General features: G+C 57.7%; 1 protein-coding gene across 2 annotated transcripts in view; it reads right to left on the reverse strand.

The window, feature by feature from the left end:
* mindy4 (MINDY lysine 48 deubiquitinase 4) overlaps positions 1-24,816 on the reverse strand; it is a 220,707-nt gene extending 195,891 nt beyond the window's left edge. Inside the window, exons 1-4 of one of the 2 annotated variants that reach the window (XM_072576365.1) lie at positions 24,695-24,816; positions 8,345-8,464; positions 6,187-6,419; positions 3,749-4,025 (exon numbers count right to left, since the gene is read on the reverse strand). In XM_072576365.1, the coding sequence (XP_072432466.1) occupies positions 3,749-4,025; positions 6,187-6,419; positions 8,345-8,464; positions 24,695-24,733 (669 nt within the window). In that variant the 5' untranslated portion in view covers positions 24,734-24,816. Of the gene's footprint in view, positions 1-3,748; positions 4,026-6,186; positions 6,420-8,344; positions 8,465-24,670 lie in introns of both variants that reach the window. The other variant, XM_072576364.1, reaches the window with a different exon arrangement.
* Positions 24,817-25,277: the final 461 nt, after the last annotated feature.

Raw genomic sequence — 25,277 nt, forward strand, 5'->3', positions numbered from 1 at the left:
CTGCCGATTTCTCAGCAACAAACTCAAGCAAGCACATAAAACACGTAACAAACACTACACTGGACAAACAGGCAGAAAACTAGCCACCAGGATACATGAACATCAACTAGCCACAATAACACATGACACACATTCTCACTAGTACCCTTACATACAGATGAGGAAGGACACCACTTTGACTAGGACAACACACCTATCCTAGGAGAAGCCAAACAGGAACACGCACAAGAGTTCCTAGAAGCATGGTTATTCCAACCGGAACTCTATCAACAAACCCACTGACTTGGACCCCATTTATCACCCTCTGAGAAAAAGAACAGGAAATGACATCACCAACCCAAGGAAACCTAAACACATAAATAGAAAGCAGGACACTAACACCAGTGCTTCACTGGAGGCTCACTGATGATGTTACCTAGTATGATAACAAAATGTCTGAAAACGAACCTTCCAGCTCAGTGAGCAAACTTACATCCAAAGCTAGTAGATGTGTTGTATTTGGACTTCCAAGGGCATTCGACAAGGTACCTCTCAAAAGGTTAAGGCACAAGAGCCCACGTATCAGACACAGTAATATTGGCATGGATAGAGAATCGGCTCATGGGCAGCAAACAGCCAGTGGGAATAAGGAGTTCATTCTCAGACTGGCAACCTTTGACCAGTGGGGTTTCACGGGAATCAGTGCAGGGACCATAGCTATTTACAATAGATATTAATGACTTGCGACCCAGTTGCAGATGATACAAAGATAGGTGGAATGGCAGATTGCAAGAGGGATACAAACAGCTTACAGAGATAAGCAATGAGCAAAATGTTGGCAAATGGAGTATGCTGTGTGAAGATGTGATGTTGCTCATTTTAGAAGGGAGAACACAAAAAAAAAATCAAGATTATTTAAGTGGGGAAAAACTGCAAAAATCTGCAACACAAAAGGACTTGGGGATATTTGAAAATGAAACAAAACTAGCACACTGTTGTAGAGGTTAGTCAGGAAGGCTAATAGAATATAGGCCCTTCTGTTTAGGGGTTTGGGGTTTGGGAAGTCTTACTGCAACTGTACAAAATGTTGGTCAGACCACATCCAGAGCTGAGCAATTTTGGTTCCCTTATGTAAGAAAAGATATTATTTCATTGCAGGCAATTTAGAAAAGATTCGCTAGAGTGATCCCTGGTATAGACGGATTATCTTTTGAGCAAAGATTAAACAGGTTGGGTTACTACTCACTGGAGTTCAGAAGAATGAGAGATGATCTCATTGAAACATATAGAATTCTTAAGGGCCTTGACAGAGTAAATGTTAAGAGTATATTTTCCCTTATGGGAGAGTCTAGAACCAAAGGGTGCAGTCTCAGAATAAGAAGAGACACAAATTTAAGACTGAGATAAGGCGGAATTTCTTCTCTCACAGGGTTGAGTGTCTTTGGAACTCTTGCCAGAGGCTATTGTAAAATTAATAGATTCTTGATCAGTAAAATAATGAAGTGTTATGTGAAAAGGGCAGGAAATGTGGGCAGCACGGTGGCACAGTGGTTAGCACTGCTGCCTCACAGCGCCAGAGACCCGGGTTCAACTGTCTGTGTGCAGTTTGCACATTCTCCCAGTGTCTGCGTGGGTTTCCTCCGGGTGATCCGGTTTCCTCCCACAGCCCAAAAATGTGAAGGTCAGGTGAATTGGCCATGCTAAATTGCCCGTAGTGTTAGGTGAAGGGGTAAGTGTAGGGGAATGGGTCTGGGCAGGCTGCTCTTCGGACCGTCAGAGTGGACGTGTTGGGCCGAAGGGCCTGTTTCCACACTAAGTAATCTAATCTTAAAAAAAAGTGGGCATGAGCAATGGCAGATCAGCCATGATCCGACTGAATGGCAGAGCAGGATCAAGATGGCATAAACCTGGCTTCAAAAGGAATGGAGGAGGAAAATAAAGGCCAACATTCCAATTGCTTTTCCTATTACCCATAGAACTTTGATACTAGATACTTTTGATTCAGGGATGAGGGCTCATAAATCCCTATTTTCTGTAGCTTTTTGCAGTCCTCCTCCATTTGAATAATATTCAACTCATCTATTCTTCCTGCCAAACTGCATAACTTCACATTTATCCACATGACAGTCCATCTTTCCAGCTTTTGCCCATTCACTTAACCTATCTCTATCCCTCTGTAGACTCTATATCATCCTCACTGCTTGCCTTCCTGCCTATTTTTGTTCCACAATCTTGGCTATTGTTCGCTCACTTTCCTCATCCAAGTCATTAACGCATATTGTAAATAGTCGAGACACTCCACTAATTACAGGCTGTCATTTTAAATATGCCCCCCTTACTGCAACTGTGTCTTCTGTGTTAGTTAATCCTCTATGCATGCTAATATGCTACCTCTAACAATTTAAGTAGCCAAGTGTATGGTACATTGTTGTACACTAACTGGATGTCCAAATATATAACATCTACTGCTTCGCTTTATCTATCCTGTTTGTAAGTTCAAAAATATTATTGTAAATTTGTCCGACATGATTTCCCCTCAGATACTGGTTTTCGTTTCCCCTCACCTTTTGAATAAGAATTGCCAGCTTTCCAATTCTATGGAACTTTTCCAGAATCTAAAGACTTGAAATCTATCTCTGTAGCTACTTCCTTCAAAATCCTAGGATGCCAACCCATTAGTTTCCCTAGGAGACATTTCCTTTAGTGATAGTCATTGTATTTATTCCCTCCGCACATTTAGCCACTTGACTGTTTAGTATACTTGGGAAGCTATTAATGTTCTTGAATATATAGACAGATGAAAAATATTTATTCAACTCCTCTGCTATTTTCTGGTTCTCCATTATTTATTTCCCCAGCTTCCTTCTCCAATGTTCACTTTGGCTTCTCACCTCCTTTTTATATATTTAACAAAGCTCAGTCAGTCTTCATATCACTTATTAGTTTATCCTCAGCATATATCCCCTCCCTTATCAATTTTCTGGTCATCGGTTTTAGTTAAGTTTCTAATCCTCTGGTTCGCCACTAATATTTGCCACATTGTAGGCTTTTTCTTTCAATTTGATACTATCCTTAACTTCCTGGATAACTATGGTCATTTCCTGCCTAGAATTATTCTTCCTCACTGCAATAAATCACTGCTGAGTGTCACAGACTATTGTTTAAAATGTCTCCTATTGTTCCTCAATCATTTTTCTGTCAGACCCTTTTCCCAGTCCACTCTAGCCAACACTACTCTCTTGTCCCTAAGTAGTTATCCTTACTTAAGGTTAGCACAGTTGTTTCCAACTCAAGTCTGTCTGTCTCTCTCTCTCTCTCTCTCGAGCTGAATGTTAAATTCTACAGTGTTACAGTTATGTTTCTTAGGAGATATTTTACTCCAAAGTCATTTACTAAACCTGACCCATTACACGTGAGCAGATTCAAAATAGCCTAATGCATGGTTGCATTCACAGCATATTGTTCTAGGAAACTATCCTAAATACATAGAGGTCTTCCTAATGGCAACCTTTGTCAATTTGATTATCACAGTCTATATGAAGATTAAAGTCATTCATGATAAACATACCCTTTTTACATGCCCTCATTGTCTCTTGAATTATCATCTGTCCCACAGGCTTACAGACTATTTTAGCCAGCATTTCTTCCCCAAGTGGTTTCTTACTTTCACCCATATGGATTCTGCATCCAATCCAAGATCATGTGTTGACATCATACTCAATCCATCGTGTACTATCAAATGTCAACCAGTGAGAAAGTAACTACCTACCTCCTGTACTGTGCGAATTGGGCCAGACATCATACCACGTACAATGCGACCAGACCGTGGCCTTTGCGATTCCATATTTGTTCCTCTGGCCTCCACAGGAAACACACCAGCCCTGGAAGCATCAGGTGAAAGGATGTTAACAGGAAGGAGTCCTGGTTCACCTCCTGAAGGGCACCCATTCCTGCCTGGAGATCTATCCTTCTTCTTGAGTGAACTCTGTAGAGGCTTGGAAGAAGGTACTGACATACATGCTAAACCAGCAGAATCATTGGGAAACCTGAAATTGAACAGAATTTGGTTAGAAATAATGTATTAATGACAAATAGTCAACTTTGATCTGTAACTTGAAAGAAAGAGCAGAACATAACTAATTGGGTACCTCTTCCCTTTCTGTAGAAACGCAGCTATCACTTTCACTTTACATACGATTGGTCCTTGGCTCAATTTCAGGTAAAAGCATGGACCCAGATAATGTTTGGCTTTGAAACAACACAGACCAAAGTCTCTAGCAGGACCTGAAAGAATCCCAGATGCAGCAGACTCTGGAATTGCTGCAGAAATTGATGGTTCCAAATAGCAATTCCCTCATGCCTGGAACCCTCTGTAACAATCCACTGAAATATGGTCAAGTCTGAAGGTTCTACTTCCCTTAAAATGTTAGGCAATCAAAAACCTCGTCTACCTCCTGGCCATTTGTGAAGTTGCTCCCTTAAGTCTTCCATAGCATTTCACAATCTCCCTGCGGTAACTGGTTAGAGAATTTGGCCGTTAACCAAAAAGCTATTGGGTAACCTTGAACCACAAAGGACAAATTTCAAATTTGGAATCGAGACAAGCAAAAGAGGGATATGGGAGTAGAGGATTGCAATGTTACAGTTAGATGAGGAACAACAGGAGACCCATTTCATTATAGAGAAGAGCATAACTGCATTGTGGTCTGGTTGAAATAAATGACCTGCTTATATGCCACACATCTATTTTAAAAACACAGCACAGCAGAGAAGTCATTCACACCTGTCTCATTCTATGAATCAATTCTTTAAACAAATTGCTTGGTGCCATCATATTCTTCCAACTTCCACTATTAAAATAGTGATAGAGAGGGTCAGTCTTATGATTCTCCTGCACAAAATTTCTTATCAGCATACTTTTTAAATAAACCATCAAGTGCTGTATAATTACTAACAACTGCTTAGGGTTTATGGAGTGGTAGTTAATTAGCTAAATAGATATCTCAGAAAGCAAAAGGAGTTATGGGTGATTTTAAATGATCAAATGGGACACAATAGTTTTGCTCAGCTGGAACCATGGACACATTTTGGAGCATGAGAAAATTTCCTTAAAAAGATACATAGTTGAAGTGGAATATTTCAACTACAATGACACCCAGTGTCACTGCTGCATGACAATATCCTCACTGAACAGGTAGCATCTGCTTCACTGATGTCCTTCAGAGAAGGAAATCTGCTGTCCTTAGCCAATCTAGGATACATGCAAGTCCAGACAGATAGTAATATGATGGACCCTTAACTACCACCTGAAATGGCCTTGCATCCCTCACAGACAAGGACCATTCAGAATGGGCAACAAATGCTGTCATCGCAACTGACTCCCACATCTTAGGAAAGAATACAAAATGTAACGAAATTGGAATCAGTCAAATAATCAATGCCAGGGAAAGATAATGCTGCAGCATTTATGATACAGAACTCAGCATGCAAAGACTCAAAGGAACCTGGGCTCAAATCCCATCATAGCAGCTGTCAAATTTAAATTCAATTAACAAATCGGGTATTTAAATCTCAGTAATGGTGACCATGAGAACTATCACCAATTGTAAATACCTGTGATGCGCTAATGCCGTCTAAAGAAGGAAATCTATCATCTTTACAATGTCTGGCCTACACGTGACTTTATACCCACAGCAATACAGTCTGTATAACTCGATAGTTCTGTTCCCGTGCTATAAGAAAATCACGTAATAGCAGCACCATTTAAACCAATGAGACTGGAATCATGTTATCGCTAGTTATGGAAAGGAAAATTCGCATTCTGCAAATAATGGTCTAAATTCTTCAATCAACTCGCATTATAGCAGAACTGACTGTATGATCTTAACTGCTCTCTAAAATGGTCGAGCAAGCCATCCAGTTCAAGGACAATTCGGAAAGTGCACCAAATGCTGTCCTTATCAACGACGTCCATGTACCACTAAAGAATTAAAAAAACTACCACCATGTAAATTCCCTTCTCTATATCAGTTCTGAGATCACAACATTCATTCAAATTGCGGAATGTGGAGAGTTGGCTATGTAACCCTTAATGCTATGATCATCCTGTAAGGCACTGAAGTCCAAAGTTAAGGCAGTCATATGTTGAAATCATTTTTCCAGAATGATAAAACAATTGTCATGCACCACGATTAATTTTTTTTGTACCTGCAAGCCTCTGATTTATTCAAGTCATGAAACGCTATACCACCACCTTTGTCCTCATCAGAGAGATCATAGATATTTACGAAGGTACTGTCAAAACGCACTGAGGTTGCTCTTTGGTTTACTATAGCTGGTGTTCGAAAATTGTCCCGTGCCATAATCTTTGTGTTCTCATTGCTGTCCAGGAAATATTTTGTGATTATCTCCAGCATTGTCTTTAAAGGCATCAACTGAGCCTGTAAAGGTTTTGAAATAAAATGCAAAATTCAAAATTGCTGAGTTAACAATCAATGCAAAGCAAAATATTAATGAATCTCTTGCACAAAGTCATCCTGAAATAGTATTTGACCTATACATACATGTACATCAAATTCTGGCCTTTTGTACAGCTCCATTTATCTGCACCTTCTCCACTTACAGCCCCAAGTTGTAGAATTCCCTCAACAATTTATATTGTTGTAGCACGCACAACATAATGCAATGTCCCATAGCACTTCAAAGATGCATTATTAAACTTTCATTTACTACAAAGTTGGAGAGTAGACTTTAAGACCAATACACCAAAGATCAAGTAGTGTATCTTAAATTTTGACTGATAACACTACTGTGACAGTCAGTGCAATGTCTGTGCTATGTTACAGATCAGAGTGGTGCTGGAAAAGCACAGCAGGTCAGGCAGCATCCGAGGAGCAGGAAAATCGACATTTCAGCCAAAAGCCCTTAAAATCAGGAATATTCCTGATGAAGGGCTTTTGCCCGAAACGTCGATTTACCTGTTCCTCAGATGCTGCCTGACCTGCTGTGCTTTTCCAGCACCACTCTGATCTAAACTCTGGTTTCCAGCATCTGCAGTCCTCACTTTTGCCCTGTGCTGTGTTACAGGTGCTTTCAATCACTCACAAGGAAGCATGCCAAAGATTTATTAACAACTAATGTAAAGCAGTAAAAGTCATCAAAACACCTTGAGACTGCAAAATGACTTACTCTGCCTCCATTCTACTAGGGATAGAAAATCTGAATGCTGGACAATCCCTTAGTTTGTTAATCACTCTTGAATTATGTTGACGTAAACAAATCATTTGGCAAAGATGGCAGAAAAGAGTGGAAAACTGCAATATAAAGAAATCTCATATGCTTATCTGTTTGCTGAAGCTTTATCTGGTGATAAAACCTATATCAACCCAGATGATAGAAAGTTCTAATTCCACTTGAAAAGCTGCACAGAAAACTCCATTCCAATTTTTGACTGCACTCAGATAAATTCATTTGAGGATTATCTGCAGCTCTATAGCTGATAAGATTTTAACCACAGCACACCTTTAGCCAAGGACTTAATATGTAGAAAGGCCTGTAACTCAGAGACACAGATATGAAAGGAAGTTAGCTTTAAAAAGAAAGGAAAGGCAAGTGCCAATGAAGGAATTAGATTAAATTAGATTACTTACAGTGTGGAAACAGGCCCTTCGGCCCAACAAGTCCACACCGCCCCGCCGAAGCGCAACCCACCCATACCCCTACATCTACCCCTTACCTAACACTACAGGCAATTTAGCGTGGCCAATCCACCTGACCAGCACATCTTTGGACTGTGGGAGGAAACCGGAGCACCCGGAGGAAACCCACGCAGACACGGGGAGAACGTGCAAACTCCACACAGTCACTCGCCTGAGGCGGGAATTGAACCCGAGTCTCTGGCGCTGTGAGGTAGCAGTGCTAACCACTGTGCCACCGTGCCACCCACTAATTCTTTCCTCCACAAATGTCTGATCTAGAATGCACTGCCTGAAAGCCCAGTGAGAAAAGATTCAAGACTGGCTATCAAAAAGGGAACCAGATAAATACTTTAAAAGGAGAGAAATTTAAGACGGGGGATAAACAGGGTGAGTGGAGATAATTGGCTGTATCTTTCATAGAGCTGGCAGAGACACGATGAGTCAAATGTTCTGCGGTCTAAGATTCTATACAATTGTGTAAACTTGCTTTTGATGCTGTGCCAGTGAGAGATGTATTTTACTGCTGTCCTACAGGTATGGCCAGTTCTAATGGATGACTAAAAATCCATTGGTCAGTAAGCTTGTGACAGTATTGCTAAGCCTAAGACGTGACATGAAAAATGTCACTTTGACATTCATTCAGCAAATTAAATACAATTCCTCTTCACCTTGTTCTGTTTATAAAGTGATTCCAGGTGTAGTACTTTTTTCAGCTCATTTCGGGTATTAATGCTGCTCTCTGTGCGTGGAAGTTCCTGGTCCAAGGCAGAAATGGTCTTCTTTAAACCCTGCAGGAACAGGAAAGGAAAATCTATTGGATATCAGCTGCTGAAATAGGTTGCTTTCTTACTTATTTAGAAAAATGATATGAATTCAGTAACAATTATTTACCACAGGCAACTCCTAGATGTAAGAACACTAGACCCAGTAACGCACCAAATCTCTTTATACATCACAACTTATAACCAATGCAATATTGCCACAAATCCCAAATTTCACCTCTCCCCCACTTCCATAATGTTCAAATCTTGCTGCAAAGCACACAGGAAAATCTATTCAAGGGGACGCACAGTGGCTCAGTGGTTAGCACAGCTGCCTTACAGCACCAGGGACCCAGGTTCGATTCCCAACTGTCCGTGTCGAGTTTGCACATTCTCCCTGCGTCTGCATGGTTTCCTCAGACTGCTCTGGTTTCCTCCCACTAATCTAATCTTCCTTAACACTCATACATTCAAAACACCAAAAGCCCCATATTTCAGCCTTCACGAAGTATTCTTGCACGATTGCAACATTTAAAAGGCATTTGGATGGGTATATGAATAGGAAGGGTTTGGAGGGATATGGGCCGGGTGCTGGCAGGTGGGACTAGATTGGGTTGGGATATCTGGTCGGCATGGATGGATTGGACCGAAGGGTCTGTTTCCATGCTGTACATCTCTATAACTCTAGGTAGATAACTTAAACACCTCGATTTGTCCTTTTGACTGCATAGTACAGTCTCAGTTCTGCTCCTTAAACACACACACATCCCCCACCTGTGTGAAAATGTAGTCCCTTAGGTCGTTTTTAAATCTTCCCCCCCCCCACCCCAACACCCCACCCTTCCCTTCACCTCACCTAAACCTAAACCTATGCCCTCTTGTTTTGGACTCCTTGACCCTGAGGAAAGACCTTGACTATTCACTGTATCCATGCTCCTCATGATATTATATCCGCCTCTGACACTCTTGAGAAATTAGCACCAGCCTATTCAGCATCTTCCAAAAGCCTCAAACTCTTTCCGATAGGAAGGAGACCAGAGTTGCATGCAATATTCCAACAGTGGCCTAACCAATGTCCCATACAGCCGCAACATAACCTCCAGCAACACTGTTGTTCAGCAACACTCCCTAGGACCTTACTATTAAGTGTATAAGGCTGCTAAGATTTGCTTTCCCAAAATGCAGCACCTCGCATTTATCTGAATTAAACTCCATCTGTCACTTCTCAGCCCTTTCGCCCATCTGGTCAAGATCTTGTTGTACTCTGAGGTAACCTTCTTTGCTGTCTACTACACCTCCAATTTTGGTGTCATCTGCAAACTTACTAACTGTACCTCTTATGCTCACATCCAAATCATTTATGTAAATGACAAAAAGTGGAGGACCCAGCACCGATCCTTGTGGCACCCCACTGGTCACAGGCCTCCAGTCTGAAAAACAACCCTCCACCACCACCCTCTGTCTTCTACCTTTGTGCCAGTTCTGTATCCAAATGGTTAGTTCTCCCTGTATTACATGAGATCTAACCTTGCTCATCAGTCTCCCATGGGGAACCTTGTTGAACGCCATACTGAAGTCTATATAGATCATGTCTACTGCTCTGCCCTCATCAATCCTCTTTGTGGCTTCTTCAAAACACTCAATCAAGTTTTTGAGACATGATTTCCCACGCATAAAGCCACATTGACTATCCCTAATCAGTCCTTGCCTTTCCAAATACATGTACATCCTATCCCTCAGGATTCCCTCCAACAACTTGCCCACCACCAACGTCAGGCTCACTGGTCTATAGTTCCCTGGCTTGTCCTTACCACCCTTCTTAAACAGTGACACCACATTAGCTAACCTCCAGTCTTCCGGCACATCACTTGTGACTATCGATGATACAAATATCTCAGCAAAAAGCCCAGCAATCACTTCTCTAGCTTCCCATAACGTAACTAAATTTTTTGTAAAGGAGATCAGGCAGAGGAGGGAAATTCATTTGACATCGACAGCTTGCACTTCATTGAGTCTTTTATAAGGAGACTGATAGTGACGTTAAGAGCCCATAGCATCCGATCTTTTCACCTAGAGGGTGACAGAAATCTGGAACTCTGCATATAAGGAAGACAGAAGCAGTATTAAGATGTGCGTTTGCGATGCCAGGGTATATAAATCTATTGACCAACCCAAGGAAAATGAGATTAGAAACAGTTTGGTGCTTATTTCTGACAGAACCCAATTCATCCCAAAATCGCCAAACTCCAATCCCCATTCTCCACCCCACATCTCACCCTCAGTCTCCCTGCACAACACCTTCCCCCACAGTGTCCTCCATCCCCCTCGCCACCTCACCTCCAACCTCCACCCAGGATTCTTCCCCTCCCCATTCCCCCCTACCCAAAGTGCCCCCCTCCCCACCTCCCACAGTCCCCCTCCCCACTGTGTCCCCATTCCTCCCAGTACCCCACTCCCCATCTGCCTCATGTCCCACTCCCTACAGTCCCGAAGTCCCCCAACATCCACTCCCCACCTCCCACAGTCCCCCCTCCTCTGTTCCTCTTCTATCTCTCCCAGTCCCCTTCCTCCTCTTGCATAGTATCCTTTCCCAAGATTTCACCCATCCTCCTCAGTCTCCCCAAGTTTCTTCTTTTCCCTAGGCCACCCCACTCACTCAGCCCATCTCCCTCAAAACTCCCGCCCCTCCCCAATTCCCTTTCTCATTTCTCTGACACACCTTCTTTGCATCCCCTCCTTCCTCAAGTCTTCGCCATTCCCCCTTCCATGCCAACACTACATCCTTCCCAACCCCCCAAACCTTTCCTTCATTCTACCCACCCGCCATTCACCTTCCTCGTCCTGCAGACTCCCCAATTTTGCTCCCTTCCTCCTCCCCACTCCAAAATCCCTCCTCATCCCACCAATATCCCTTCTGCACAACCTGTATTCTCCTCCCCCACTTCCATATCCCTCCTGCACATGCCTTATTCCCATCCCCACCTCCATCCCCTTCCCATGCACCTCCCCCATCCCCTTCCCGTACCCCATTCCCTCCCCACCACACTGTCCTCTTCCCATCGCCGCCCGTCACCTTCCCATCTCCACCCCACTTCCCAATCCCATCCCCCAAAAATCTGACCTCTTCCCTCCATTAAACTTCCCCTCCCTAATCGCCCCGACCACACATCCCCTCCCCCACTCCTTCCCCGTCCCCCCTCCCCACCCTCCCTCCCCACCCGTCCTCCCTCCCCACTCTGCCCCATCATCCCCGTCCTCTCTCCCCACACTGCCCCATCCTCCCTCCCACCTCTGCCCCCCTCCGTCCTCCCCTCCCACTCCATCCTCCCCTCCCCACTCTGCCCCGTGCACCCCTCCCCACTCTGCCCCGTACACCCCGTTTCCCCCCACTTCCCGTCCTCCTCCCAACACCCCCCCTCCATCCCCTTCCCGTCCTCCCCCCCGCCCCCACACCTCCCCCCAACACCCCCCCTCCTTCCCCTTCCTGTCCTACTCCCCGCCCCCACACCCCCAACTCCCCCCCCCTCCATCCCCTTCCCGTCCTCCTCCCCGCCCCCACTCCCCCAACTCGCCCCCCTCCATCCCCTTCCCGTCCTCCTCCCCACCCCACTCCCCCAACTCGCCCCCCCCTCCATCCCCTTCCCGTCCTCCTCCCCGCCCCCACTCCCCCAACTCGCCCCCCTCCATCCCCTTCCCGTCCTCCTCCCCACCCCACTCCCCCCCCCATCCGCTTCCCGTCCTCCTCCCCACCCCCACTCCCCCCCCCATCCGCTTCCCATCCTCCTCCCCACCCCCACTCCCCCCTCCATCCGCTTCCCGTCCTCCTCCCCGCCCCCACTCCCCCCTTCCATCCGCTTCCCGTCCTCCTCCCCGCCCCCACTCCCCCCTTCCATCCTCTTCCCGTCCTCCTCCCCGCCCGCACTCCCCCCTCCCGGTCCCCTTCCCGTCCTCCATTCCCCCCCCCACTCCCCCCCTCCCGATCCCCTTCCCGTCCTCCTCGCCCCCCACTCCCCTCCTCCATCCCCTTCCCCTTCTCCACTCCCCCACCTCCCCCCCATCCATCCCCTTCCCCTTCTCCACTCCCCCACCTCCCCCCCATCCATCCCCTTCCCCTTCTCCACTCCCCCACCTCCCCCCCATCCATCCCCTTCCCCTTCTCCACTCCCCCACCTCCCCCCCATCCATCCCCTTCCCCTTCTCCACTCCCCCACCTCCCCCCCATCCATCCCCTTCCCCTTCTCCACTCCCCCACCTCCCCCCCATCCATCCCCTTCCCCTTCTCCACTCCCCCACCTCCCCCCCATCCATCCCCTTCCCCTTCTCCACTCCCCCACCTCCCCCCCATCCATCCCCTTCCCCTTCTCCACTCCCCCACCTCCCCCCCATCCATCCCCTTCCCCTTCTCCACTCCCCCACCTCCCCCCCATCCATCCCCTTCCCCTTCTCCACTCCCCCACCTCCCCCCCATCCATCCCCTTCCCCTTCTCCACTCCCCCACCTCCCCCCCATCCATCCCCTTCCCCTTCTCCACTCCCCCACCTCCCCCCCATCCATCCCCTTCCCCTTCTCCACTCCCCCACCTCCCCCCCATCCATCCCCTTCCCCTTCTCCACTCCCCCACCTCCCCCCCATCCATCCCCTTCCCATTCTCCACCCCCCCCACTCCCCCCCGTCCATCCCCTTCCCGTCCTCCACCACCCCAACTCCCCCACCCTCCTGATCCACCTCTGCCCCCCTCCGTCCTCCCCTCCCACTCTGCCCCGCCTCCATCCTCCCCTCCCCGTCCACCCCTCCCCACCCCACTCTGCCCCGTACACCCCTCCCCACTCTGACCTGTACACCCCTCCCCACTCTGACCTGTACACCCCTCCCCACTCTGACCCGCCAACCCATTCCCCCCCCCTTCCCCCCCTCCCCACTCTGCCCACCGCCTCAGTCCCCTTCCCGTCCTCCAACACCCCCACTCCCCCCCACTCCATCCCCTTCCCGTCCTCCACCCCCCCCCACTCCCCCACCTCCATCCCCTTCCCGTCCTCCACACCACCCACTCCCCCACCCTCCATCCTCATCCCGTCCTCCACCCCCCCCCCACTCCCGTCCTCCACCCGCCTCCACTCCCGATCCCCTTCCCGTCCTCCACACCCCCCCACTTCCCCCCGCCAGCGATCCCCTTCCCGTCCTCCAGCCCCCCAACTCCCGATCCCCTTCCCGTCCACCACCCCCCCCAACTCTCCCCCCCCCGATCCCCTTCCCGTCCACCACAACCTCCCCCACTCCTCCCCGATCCCCTTCCCGTCCGCCACAACCTCCCCCACTCCTCCCCGATCCCCTTCCCGTCCTCCAGCCCACCCACTCCCCCCCACTCCATCCCCTTCCCGTCCTCCACCTCCCCCTCCCGATCCCCTTCCCGTCCTCCAACCCCCCCTCCCAATCCCCTTCCCGTCCTCCACCCCCCCGCTCCCGATCCCCTTCCCGTCCTCCACTCCCCCCACTCCCGATCCCCTTCCCATCCACCACCGCCCCCAACTCTCCCCCCACTGATCCACTTCCCATCCTCCACAACCTCCCCATCCTCCACAACCTCCCCCACTCCTCCCCGATCCCCTTCCCGTCCTCCACTCCACCCACTCCCCCCCCCACTCCCCCCCACTCCCACCCCACTCCATCCCCTTCCCGTCCTCCACCCCCCCCCACTCCCCCCGTCCATCCCCTTCCCGTCCTCCACTCCCCCCACTCCCGATCCCCTTCCCATCCACCACCGCCCCCAACTCTCCCCCCACCGATCCCCTTCCCATCCTCCACAACCTCCCCATCCTCCACCCCCCCCACTCCCGATCCCCTTCCTGTCCTCCACACCCCCCCCACTCCCGATCCCCTTCCCGACCTCCACACACACACCACTCCCCCCCCCTCCCGATCCCCTTCCCGTCCACCACCCCCAACTCTCCCCCCCGTCCCGATCCCCTCCCCGTCCTCCACAACCTCCCCCACTCCTCCCCGATCCCCTTCCCGTCCTCCACCCCACCCACTACCCCCCCTCCATACCCTTCCCGTCCTCCACCCCACCCACTACCCCCCCTCCATACCCTTCCCGTCCTCCACCCCCCCCAACTCTTCCCCCCCCGATCCCCTTCCCGTCCTCCACCCCACCCACTACCCCCCCTCCATCCCCTTCCCGTCCTCCACCCCACCCACTACCCCCCCTCCATCCCCTTCCCGTCCTCCACCCCACCCACTACCCCCCCTCCATCCCCTTCCCGTCCTCCACCCCCCCACTCCCCCCCGTCCATCCCCTTCCCGTCCTCCACCCCCCCACTCCCCCCCCGTCCATCCCCTTCCCGTCCTCCATCCCCCCTTCCCGATCCCCTTCCCGTCCTCCACACCCCCCTCCCGATCCCCTTCCCGTCCACCACCCCCCCCACTCCCGATCCCCTTCCCGTCCACCACCCCCCCCAACTCTCCCCCCCCGATCCCCTTCCCGTCCTCCACAACCTCCCCCACTCCTCCCCGATCCCCTTCCCGTCCTCCACCCCACCCACTACCCCCCCTCCATCCCCTTCCCGTCCTCCACCCCACCCACTACCCCCCCTCCATCCCCTTCCCGTCCTCCACCCCCCCCAACTCTCCCCCCCCCGATCCCCTTCCCGTCCTCCACAACCTCCCCCACTCCTCCCCGATCCCCTTCCCGTCCTCCACGCCCCCCTCCCGATCCCCTTCCCGTCCACCACCCCCCCCCACTCCCGATTCCCTTCCCGTCCACCACCCCCCCCACTCCCGATCCCCTTCCCGTCCACCCCCCCCCCCACTCCCGATTCCCTTCCCGTCCACCCCCCCCCCACTCCCGATTCCCTTCCCGTCCACCCCCCCCCCACTCCCGATTCCCTTCCCGTCCACCCCCCCCCCAACTCTCCCCCCCCGATCCCCTTCCCGTCCTCCACAACCTCCCCCACTCCTCCCCGATCCCCTTCCCGTCCTCCACCCCACCCACTACCCCCCCTCCATCCCCTTCCCGTCCTCCACCCCCCCACTCCCCCCCGTCCATCCCCTTCCCGTCCTCCACCCCCCCAACTCCCCCACCCTCCTGATCCCCTTCCCGTCCTCCACCCAACCCCCACTCCCCCCCCGATCCCCTTCCCTTCCTCCACCCCCCCACTCTCGTCCTCCACCCCCCCACACTCCCGTCCTCCACGCCCCCCACTCCCGATCCCCTTCCCGTGCTCCACACCCCCCCACTTCCCCCGCCCAGTGATCCCCTTCCTGTCCCCCAGCCCCCCCACTCCCCTTCCCATCCTCCACCCCCCCCACATTCGTCCTCCACCCCCCCCCTTCCCGTCCTCCAATCCCCCCTCCCGATCCCCTTCCCGTCCTCCACCCCCCCCCCGATCCCCTTCCCGTCCTCCATCCCCCCTTCCCGATCCCCTTCCCGTCCTCCACACCCCCCTCCCGATCTCCTTCCCGTCCACCACCCCCCCCACTCCCGATCCCCTTCCCGTCCACCACCCCCCCCAACTCTCCCCCCCCGATCCCCTTTCCGTCCTCCACAACCTCCCCCACTCCTCCCCGATCCCCTTCCCGTCCTCCACCCCCCCCTCCCGATCCCCTTCCCGTCCTCCACCCCCCCCTCCCGATCCCCTTCCCGTCCTCCACCCCCCCCACTCCCGATCCCCTTCCCGTCCACCACCCCCCCCACTCCCGATCCCCTTCCCATCCACCACCCCCCCCACTCCCGATCCCCTTCCCGTCCACCACCCCCCCCACTCCCGATTCCCTTCCCGTCCACCACCCCCCCCACTCCCGATTCCCTTCCCGTCCACCACCCCCCCCACTCCCGATTCCCTTCCCGTCCACCACCCCCCCCACTCCCGATTCCCTTCCCGTCCACCACCCCCCCCACTCCCGATTCCCTTCCCGTCCACCACCCCCCCCACTCCCGATTCCCTTCCCGTCCACCACCCCCCCCACTCCCGATTCCCTTCCCGTCCACCACCCCCCCCACTCCCGATTCCCTTCCCGTCCACCACCCCCCCCACTCCCGATTCCCTTCCCGTCCACCACCCCCCCCACTCCCGATTCCCTTCCCGTCCACCACCCCCCCCAACTCTCCCCCCCCGATCCCCTTCCCGTCCTCCACAACCTCCCCCACTCCTCCTTGATCCCCTTCCCGTCCTCCACTCCACCCACTCCCCCCCCCCACTCCATCCCCTTCCCGTCCTCCACCCCCCCCCACTCCCCTCCGTCCATCCCCTTCCCGTCCTCCACCCCCCCCAACTCCCCTCCGTCCATCCCCTTCCCGTCCTCCACCCCCCCCTCCCGATCCCCTTCCCGTCCTCCACCCCCCCCTCCCGATCCCCTTCCCGTCCTCCACCCCCCCCTCCCGATCCCCTTCCCGTCCTCCACCCCCCCCTCCCGATCCCCTTCCCGTCCTCCACCCCCCCCTCCCGATCCCCTTCCCGTCCTCCACCCCCCCCTCCCGATCCCCTTCCCGTCCTCCACCCCCCCCCTCCCGATCCCCTTCCCGTCCTCCACCCCCCCCCTCCCGATCCCCTTCCCGTCCTCCACCCCCCCCCTCCCGATCCCCTTCCCGTCCTCCACCCCCCCCACTCCCCCCCACTCCCGATCCCATTCCCGTCCTCCACACTCCCCACTCGCCTCCCCCGATCCCCTCCTCCACCCCATCCCCTTCCCGTCCCCCACTCACCCCCTCCCCCTCTCCATCCCCTTCCCGACCTCCACTCTACCCACTCCCCCCCACTCCATCCCCTTCCCGTCCTCCACCCCCCCCCCGTCCATCACCTTCCCGTCCTCCACCCCCCCCACTCCCCTCCGTACATCCCCTTCCCATCCACCACCCCCCCAACTCCCCCACCCTCCTGATCCCCTTCCCGTCCTCCACCCCCCCCCACTCCCCTCCTCCACCACCCTACTCCCCTCCGTCCATCCCCTTCCCGTCCTCCACCCCCCCCACTCCCCCCCGTCCATCCCCTTCCCGTCCTCCACCCCCCCCACTCCCCCCCCATCCATCCCCTTCCCGTCCTCCACCCCCCCCACTCCCCCCCCGTCCATCCCCTTCCCGTCCTCCACCCCCCCACTCCCCTCCGTCCATCCCCTTCCCATCCTCCACCCCCCCAACTCCCCCACCCTCCTGATCCCCTTCCCGTCCTCCACCCCCCCCACTCCCCCCCCGTCCATCCCCTTCCCGTCCTCCACCCCCCCCACTCCCCCACGTCCTCCACCCCCCCCACTCCCCCCCGTCCATCCCCTTCCCGTCCTCCACCCCCCCACTCCCCTCCGTCCATCCCCTTCCCATCCTCCACCCCCCCAACTCCCCCACCCTCCTGATCTCCTTCCCGTCCTCCACCCCCCCCACTCCCCCCCCGATCCCCTTCCCGTCCTCCACCCCCCCCACTCCCGTCCTCCACCCCCCCCCACTCCCCCCCCGATCCCCTTCCCGTCCTCCACCCCCCCCACTCCCGTCCTCCACCCCCCAACCACTCCCATCCTCCACCCCCCCACCACTCCCGTCCTCCAACCCCCACCACTCCCGATCCCCTTCCCGTCCTCCACACCCCTCCACTTCCCCCCGCCAGCGATCCGCTTCCCGTCCTCCAGCCCCCCCACTCCCCTTCCCGTCCTCCACACCCCCCCACTCGCCCCCCCCAGCGATCCCCTTCCCGTCCTCCAGCACCCCCATTCCCCTTCCTGTCCTCCATCCCCCCCCTCCTCCGATCGCCTTCCCGTCCTCCATCCCCCCCCTCCTCCGATCGCCTTCCCGTCCTCCATCCCCCCCCTCTTCCGATCCCCTTCCCGTCCTCCATCCCGCCACTCCTCCGATCCCCTTCCCGTCCTCCATCCCGCCACTCCTCCGATCCCCTTCCCGTCCTCCACACCCCCCTCCCGATCCCCTTCCCGTCCTCCACCCCCCCTTCCCGTCCTCCACCCCCCCTTCCCGTCCTCCACCCCCCCTTCCCGATCCCCTTCCCGTCCTCCACCCCCCCCTTCCCGATCCCCTTCCCGTCCTCCACCTCCCCCCTCCCGATCCCCTTCCCGTCCTCCACCTCCCCCCTCCCGATCCCCTTCCCGTCCTCCACCTCCCCCCTCCCGATCCCCTTCCCGTCCTCTACCCCCCCCACTCCCCCCCTCCATCCCATTCCCGTCCTCCACACTCCCCACTCGCCTCCCCCGATCCCCTTCCCCTCCTCCACCCCATCCCCTTCCCGTCCCCCACTCCCCCCCTCCATCCCCTTCCCGTCCTCCACCCCCCCCGCTCCCCCCTTCCCGTCCTCCTCCCCCCTTACTCACCCTCTCCCTCCATCCCCTTCCCGTCCCCCACTCCCCCTCCTCCATCCCCTTCCCGTTCTCCACCCCCCCACCTCCCCCCCGTCCATCCCCTTCCCATACATTCCCTCCCCACCACACTGTCCTCTTCCCATCGCCGCCCGTCACCTACCCATCTCCACCCCACTTCCCAATCCCATCCCCCCAAATCTGACCTTTTCCCCTCCCTAATCCCCCCGACCACACATCCCCTCCCCCACTCCTTCCCCATCCCCCCTCCCCATCCTCCCCTCCCCACACTGCCCCATCATCCCTCCCACCTCTGCCCCCCTCCGTCCTCCCCTCCCACTCAGCCCTGCCTTCATCCTCCCCTCCCCACTCTGACCCGTACACCCCTCCCCACTCTGACCCGTCCACCACGTTCCCCCCCTCTTCCCCCCTCCCCACTCGGCCCACCGCCTCAGTCCCCTTCCCGTCCTCCACCCCCCCCGACTCACCCCCCCCCCCGATCCCCTTCCCGTCCTCCACCCCCCCCCACTCCCGCCACCCCGATCCCCATCCCGTCCTCCACAACCTCCCCCACTCCTCCCCGATCCCCTTCCCGTCCTCCACCCCACCACCTCCATCCCCTTCCCGTCCTCCACACCCCCCACTCCATCCCCTTCCCGTCCTCCACCCCCCCCACTCGCGTCCTCCACCCCACCCCCCTCCCGATCCCCTTCCCGTCCACCACTCCACCAACTCTCCCCCCCCTCCCGATCCCCTTCCCGTCCTCCACAACCTCCCCCACTCCTCCCCGATCCCCTTCCCGTCCTCCACCCCCCCCCACTCCCGTCCTCCACGCCCCCCACTCCCGTCCTCCACCCCCCCCACTCCCGATCCCCTTCCCGTCCTCCACACCCCCTCCTTCCCCCCCCGATCCCCTTCCTGTCCTCCATCCCCCCCCCTCCCGTCCTCAATCCCCCCCGCTCCCGATCCCCTTCCCGTCCTCCACCCCCCCTCCCGATCCCCTTCCCGTCCTCCACACCCCCTCCTCCATCCCCTTCCCGTCCTCCACACCCCCTCCTCCCGATCCCCTTCCCGTCCTCCACACCCCCTCCTCCCGATCCCCTTCCCGTCCCCCACTCCTCCCCTCCATCCCCTTCCCGTCCTCCTCCCCCCCACTCCCCCCGCTCCCCCCCCTCCATCCCCTTCCCGTCCGCCACCCCCCCACTACCCCCCCTCCATCCCCTTCCCGTCCGCCACCCCCGATCCCCTTCCCGTCCGCCACCCCCCCACTCCCGATCCCCTTCCCGTCCGCCACCCCCCCACTCCCGATCCCCTTCCCGTCCGCCACCCCCCCACTCCCGATCCCCTTCCCGTCCGCCACCCCCCCACTCCCGATCCCCTTCCCGTCCTCCACCCCCCCACTCCCGATCCCCTTCCCGTCCTCCACCCCCCCACTCCCGATCCCCTTCCCGTCCTCCACCCCCCCACTCCCGATCCCCTTCCCGTACTCCACCCCCCCACTCCCGATCCCCTTCCCGTCCTCCACCCCCCCACTCCCGATCCCCTTCCCGTCCTCCACCCCCCCCAATCCCCACCCTCCTGATCCCCTTCCCGTCCTCCACCCCATCCCCATCCCCTTCCCGTCCCCCACTCCCCACCTCCATCCCCTTCCCGTCCTCCACAACCCCCCCGCTCCCCCGCTTCCCGTCCTCCTCCCCCCTCACTCACCCCCTCCCTCCATCCCCTTCCCGTCCTGCACTCCCCCCCACTCCATCCCCTTCCCGTCATCCACCCCCCCACTACACCCCTCCCGATCCCCTTCCCGTCCTCCACACCCCCCCCACTCCCCCACCTCCATCCCTTTCCCGTCCTCCACACCCCCCCCAACTCCCCCTCCTCCATCCCCATCCCGTTCTCCACCCCCCCACCTCCCCCCCCGTCCATCCCCTTCCCATGCACCTCCCCCATCCCCTTCCCGTACCCCATTCACTCCCCACCACACTGTCCTCTTCCCATCGCCGCCCGTCACCTTCCCATCTCCACCCCACTTCCCAATCCCATCCCCACCAAATCTGACCTCTTCCCTTCATTAAACTTCCCCTCCCTAATCCCCCCGACCACACATCCACTCCCCCACTCCTTCCCCGTCCCCCCTCCCCATCCTCCCTCCCCGCACTGCCCCATCCTCCCTTCCACCTCTGCCCCCCTCCGTCCTCCCCTCCCACTCTGCCCTGCCTCCATCCTCCCCTCCCCACTCTGCCCTGCCTCCATCCTCCCCTCCCCACTCTGCCCTGCCTCCATCCTCCCCTCTCCACTCTGCCCTGCCTCCATCCTCCCCTCCCCACTCTGCCCCGCCTCCATCCTCCCCTCCCCACTCTGCCCCGTACACCCCTCCCCTCCCCACTCTGCCCCGTACACCCCTCCCCACTCTGACCCGTCCACCCCGTTCCCCCCCTTCCCCCTTCCCCCCTCTGCCCACCACCTCAGTCCCCTTCCCGTCCTCCACCTCCCCCCACTCACCCCCCCCCGATCCCCTTCCCGTCCTCCCCCCCCACTCCCCACCCCTCCCGATCCTCATCCCGTCCTCCACAACCTCCCCCACTCCTCCCCGATCCCCTTCCCGTCCTCCACCCCCCCCACTCTCCATCCCCTTCCCGTCCTCCACACCCCCCCACTCCCCCACTCTCCATCCACCCCCACTCCCCCACCTCCATCCCCTTCCCGTCCTCCACACCACCCACTCCCCCACCCTCCATCCCCTTCCCGTCCTCCAACCCCCCCACACCCGTCCTCCACCCCCCCCACTCCCGATCCCCTTCCCGTCCTTCAACCCCCCCACACCCGTCCTCCACCCCCCCCACTCCCGATCCCCTTCCCGTCCTTCACACACACCCCACTCTCCCCCCCCCCCCCCCCGCGTTCCCCTCCCGTCCACCACCCACCCCACTCCCCCCACCTCCCGAACCCCTTCCCGTCCTCCACCCCCCCCCACTCACCCCATCCCGTCCTCCACCACCCCCCCTCCCGATCCCCTTCCCGTCCTCCATCCCCCCCCCACCCCGATCACCTTCCCGTCCTCCACACCCCCCACTCCCCCCCTTCCCCCCCCGCAATCCTCCCCCGATCCCCTTCCCGTCCTGTCCTCCACCGCCCCCAACTCACCCCATCCCGTCCATCACCCCCCCCACTCCCGATCCCATTCCCGTCCTCCACACCGCCCCCACTCCCCCCCCCCCCGCGATCCCCTTCCCGTCCTCCTCCCACCACTCCCTCTCCCTCTCCCTCTCCCCCCCCATTCCGTCAGTCCTCCTCTCCCCCCACTCCCCCCCGTCCATCCCCTTCCCATCCTCCACCCCCCCCACTCCCGTCCTCCACCCCCCCCACTCCCGATCCCCTTCCCGTCCTCCACACACCCCCACTTCCCCCCCCCCCAGCGATCCCCTTCCTGTCCTCCAGCCACCCCCACTACCCCCACTCCCCCCCCCGATCCCCTTCCTGTCCTCCATCCCCCCCCCCCGATCCCCTTCCCGTCCTCCAACCCCCCTCCCGATCCCCTTCCCGTCCTCCACCCCCCCTTCCCGATCCCCTTCCCGTCCTCCACCCCCCCTTCCCGATCCCCTTCCCGTCCTCCACCCCCCCTTCCCGATCCACTTCCCGTCCTCCACCCCCCCTTCCCGATCCACTTCCCGTCCTCCACCCCCCCTTCCCGATCCACTTCCCGTCCTCCACCCCCCCTTCCCGATCCCCTTCCCGTCCTCCACCCCCCCTTCCCGATCCACTTCCCGTCCTCCACCCCCCCTTCCCGATCCACTTCCCGTCCTCCACCCCCCCTTCCCGATCCCCTTCCCGTCCTCCACCCCCCCCTCCCGATCCCCTTCCCGTCCTCCACCCCCGCCTCCCGATCCCCTTCCCGTCCTCCACCCCCGCCTCCCAATCCCCTTCCCGTCCTCCACACCCGCCTCCCAATCCCCTTCCCATCCTCCACCACCCCCACTCCCACCCCCGATCCCCTTCCCGTCCTCCACACCCCCCTCCCCTCCACCCGATCCCCTTCCCGTCCTCCACACCCCCTCCTCCATCCCCTTCCCGTTCTCCACTCCCCCACCCACCCCCGTCCATCCCCTTCCCGTCCCCCACTCCTCCCCTCCATCCCCTTCCTGTCCTCCTCCCCCCCACTCCCCCCCTCCATGTCCTTCCCGAGCTTCGCACCCTCCATGTCCCCCCCACCCGATCCCCTTCCCATCCTCCTCCCCCCCCCACTCCCCCCGCTCCCCCCCCCCTCCATCCCCTTCCCGTCCCCCACTCCCCCCCCCTCCATCCCCTTCCCGTCCCCTACTCCCCCCCTCCATCCCCTTCCCGTCCTCCACCCCCCCACCATCCCCTTCCCGTCCCCTGCTCCCCCCCTCCCGATCCCCTTCCCGTCCTCCACCACCCCCACTCCCCCCTCCCGATCCCCTTCCCGTCCTCCACCCTCCCCCACTGCCCCCCCGATCCCCTTCCCGTCCTCCACCCTCCCCCACTGCCCCCCCGATCCCCTTCCCGTCCTCCACCCTCCCCCACTGCCCCCCCGATCCCCTTCCCGTCCCCCACTCCCCACCTCCATCCCCTTCCTGTCCTCCACACCCCCCCCGCTCCCCCACTTCCCGTCCCCCTCCCCCCTCACTCACCCCCCCCCTCCATCCCCTTCCCATCCCCCACTCCCCCCCCCTCCATCCCCTTCCCGTCCTCAACCCCCCCACTCCCCCTCCTCCATCCCCATCCCGTTCTCCACCCCCCCACCTCCCCCCCCGTCCATCCCCTTCCCATGCACCTCCCCCATCCCCTTCCCGTACCCCATTCCCTCCCCACCACACTGTCCTCTTCCCATTGCCGCCCTTCACCTTCCCATCTCCACCCCACTTCCCAATCCCATCCCCCCCAAATCTGACCTCTTCCCTCCATTAAACTTCCCCTCCCTAATCCCCCCGACCACACATCCCCTCCCCCACTCCTTCCCCGTCCCCCCTCCCCTCCCCACACTGCCCCATCCTCCCTTCCACCTCTGCCCCCCTCCGTCCTCCCCACCCACTCTGCCCCGTACACCCCTCCCCACTCTGACCCGTCCACCCCGTTCCCCCCCCTTACCCCCTCCCCACTCTGCCCACCGCCTCAGTCCCCTTCCCGTCCTCCAACCCCGCCTCCCGATCCCCTTCCCGTCCTCCACCCCCCCCACTCACCCCATCCCGTCCTCCACCCCCCCCCCACTCACCCCATCCCGTCCTCCACCCCCCCCCCACTCACCCCATCCCGTCCTCCACCCCCCCCCCACTCACCCCATCCCGTCCTCCACCCCCCCCCCACTCACCCCATCCCGTCCTCCACCCCCCCCCGACTCACCCCATCCCGTCCTCCACCCCCCCCCACTCCACTCCACCCTCCCCTCCCCGATCCCCTTCCCGTCCTCCACCCCCCCGACTCACCCCATCCCGTCCTCCACCCCCCCCACTCCACTCCACCCTCCCCTCCCCGATCCCCATCCCGTCCTCCACCCCCCCCACTCACCCCATCCCGTCCTCCACCCCCCCCACTCACCCCATCCCGTCCTCCACCCCCCCCACTCACCCCATCCCGTCCTCCACCCCCCCCCACTCACCCCATCCCGTCCTCCACCCCCCCCCACTCACCCCATCCCGTCCTCCACCACCCCCCCTCCCGAACCCCTTCCCCGTCCTCCACTCCCCCACTCCATCCCCTTCCCCCCCCTCCACCCCCCCAATCCTCCCCCGATCCCCTTTCCGTCCTGTCCTCCACCCCCCCCACTCACCCCATCCCGTCCATCACCCCCCCCCACTCCCGATCCCCTTCCCGTCCTCCTCCCACCTCTCCCTCTCCCTCTCCCCCCCCATTCCGTCAGGCCTCCTCTCCCCACATTTCCCCCCCCGTCTCCGATCGGACCGGGCCCTCACCGCCCGCGGGTGCCGCTGAACCCACCTTGCGGCTGAGATATTCCCTCACCAGAGCTGCGGCCGTCTCCTCCACATTACTGTTGTCCATTCCGGGGACCTGGCGGGAGGAGGGGGGGGAGGGGAACTCCAGGCCTCTCTTACCCCCGCTCCGAGCTGCGCCAACTTTTCACACTCGCTCCGCTGTGACACTTGCTAACGGATGTCCCGCCCCTTTGCCTTCTCCTGTTCGCTATTGGCTATCGGTGTCCGCCCCCAGCCACTGCTGCGTTCCTATTGGCTAAGCTAACTGTCAGACATCCATGCTACATGCAGGCGAGTTTGGTTGCGGACTCGCCGTTGCTGAGGGAAGCACCCGCGTAGCAACGGATCTGCACCTGCGTACAATGACCATGGTGGGGACCACAAGCAGATACTTAAAAGGGCAATGGCAACTTGCTGATTTAAAGTTTTTGTTCTAAAAATGCATGCAGTGTCCCTGCCAAACTGCCATTTTCTTGTGCTGGCACACCCCAAATAGCAAGGAATTCCATTATTTTAACCCAGCACCACTGGAGGAATAACTATATTTCTGAGGCCGGATAGTCAATGGTTTGGAGGTTTGACTGCAGATGCTGGAAACCAGATTCTGGATT

This window comes from Chiloscyllium punctatum, chromosome 8, assembly GCF_047496795.1.
Source record: "Chiloscyllium punctatum isolate Juve2018m chromosome 8, sChiPun1.3, whole genome shotgun sequence".
NCBI classification, from domain to species: Eukaryota; Metazoa; Chordata; class Chondrichthyes; order Orectolobiformes; family Hemiscylliidae; genus Chiloscyllium; species Chiloscyllium punctatum.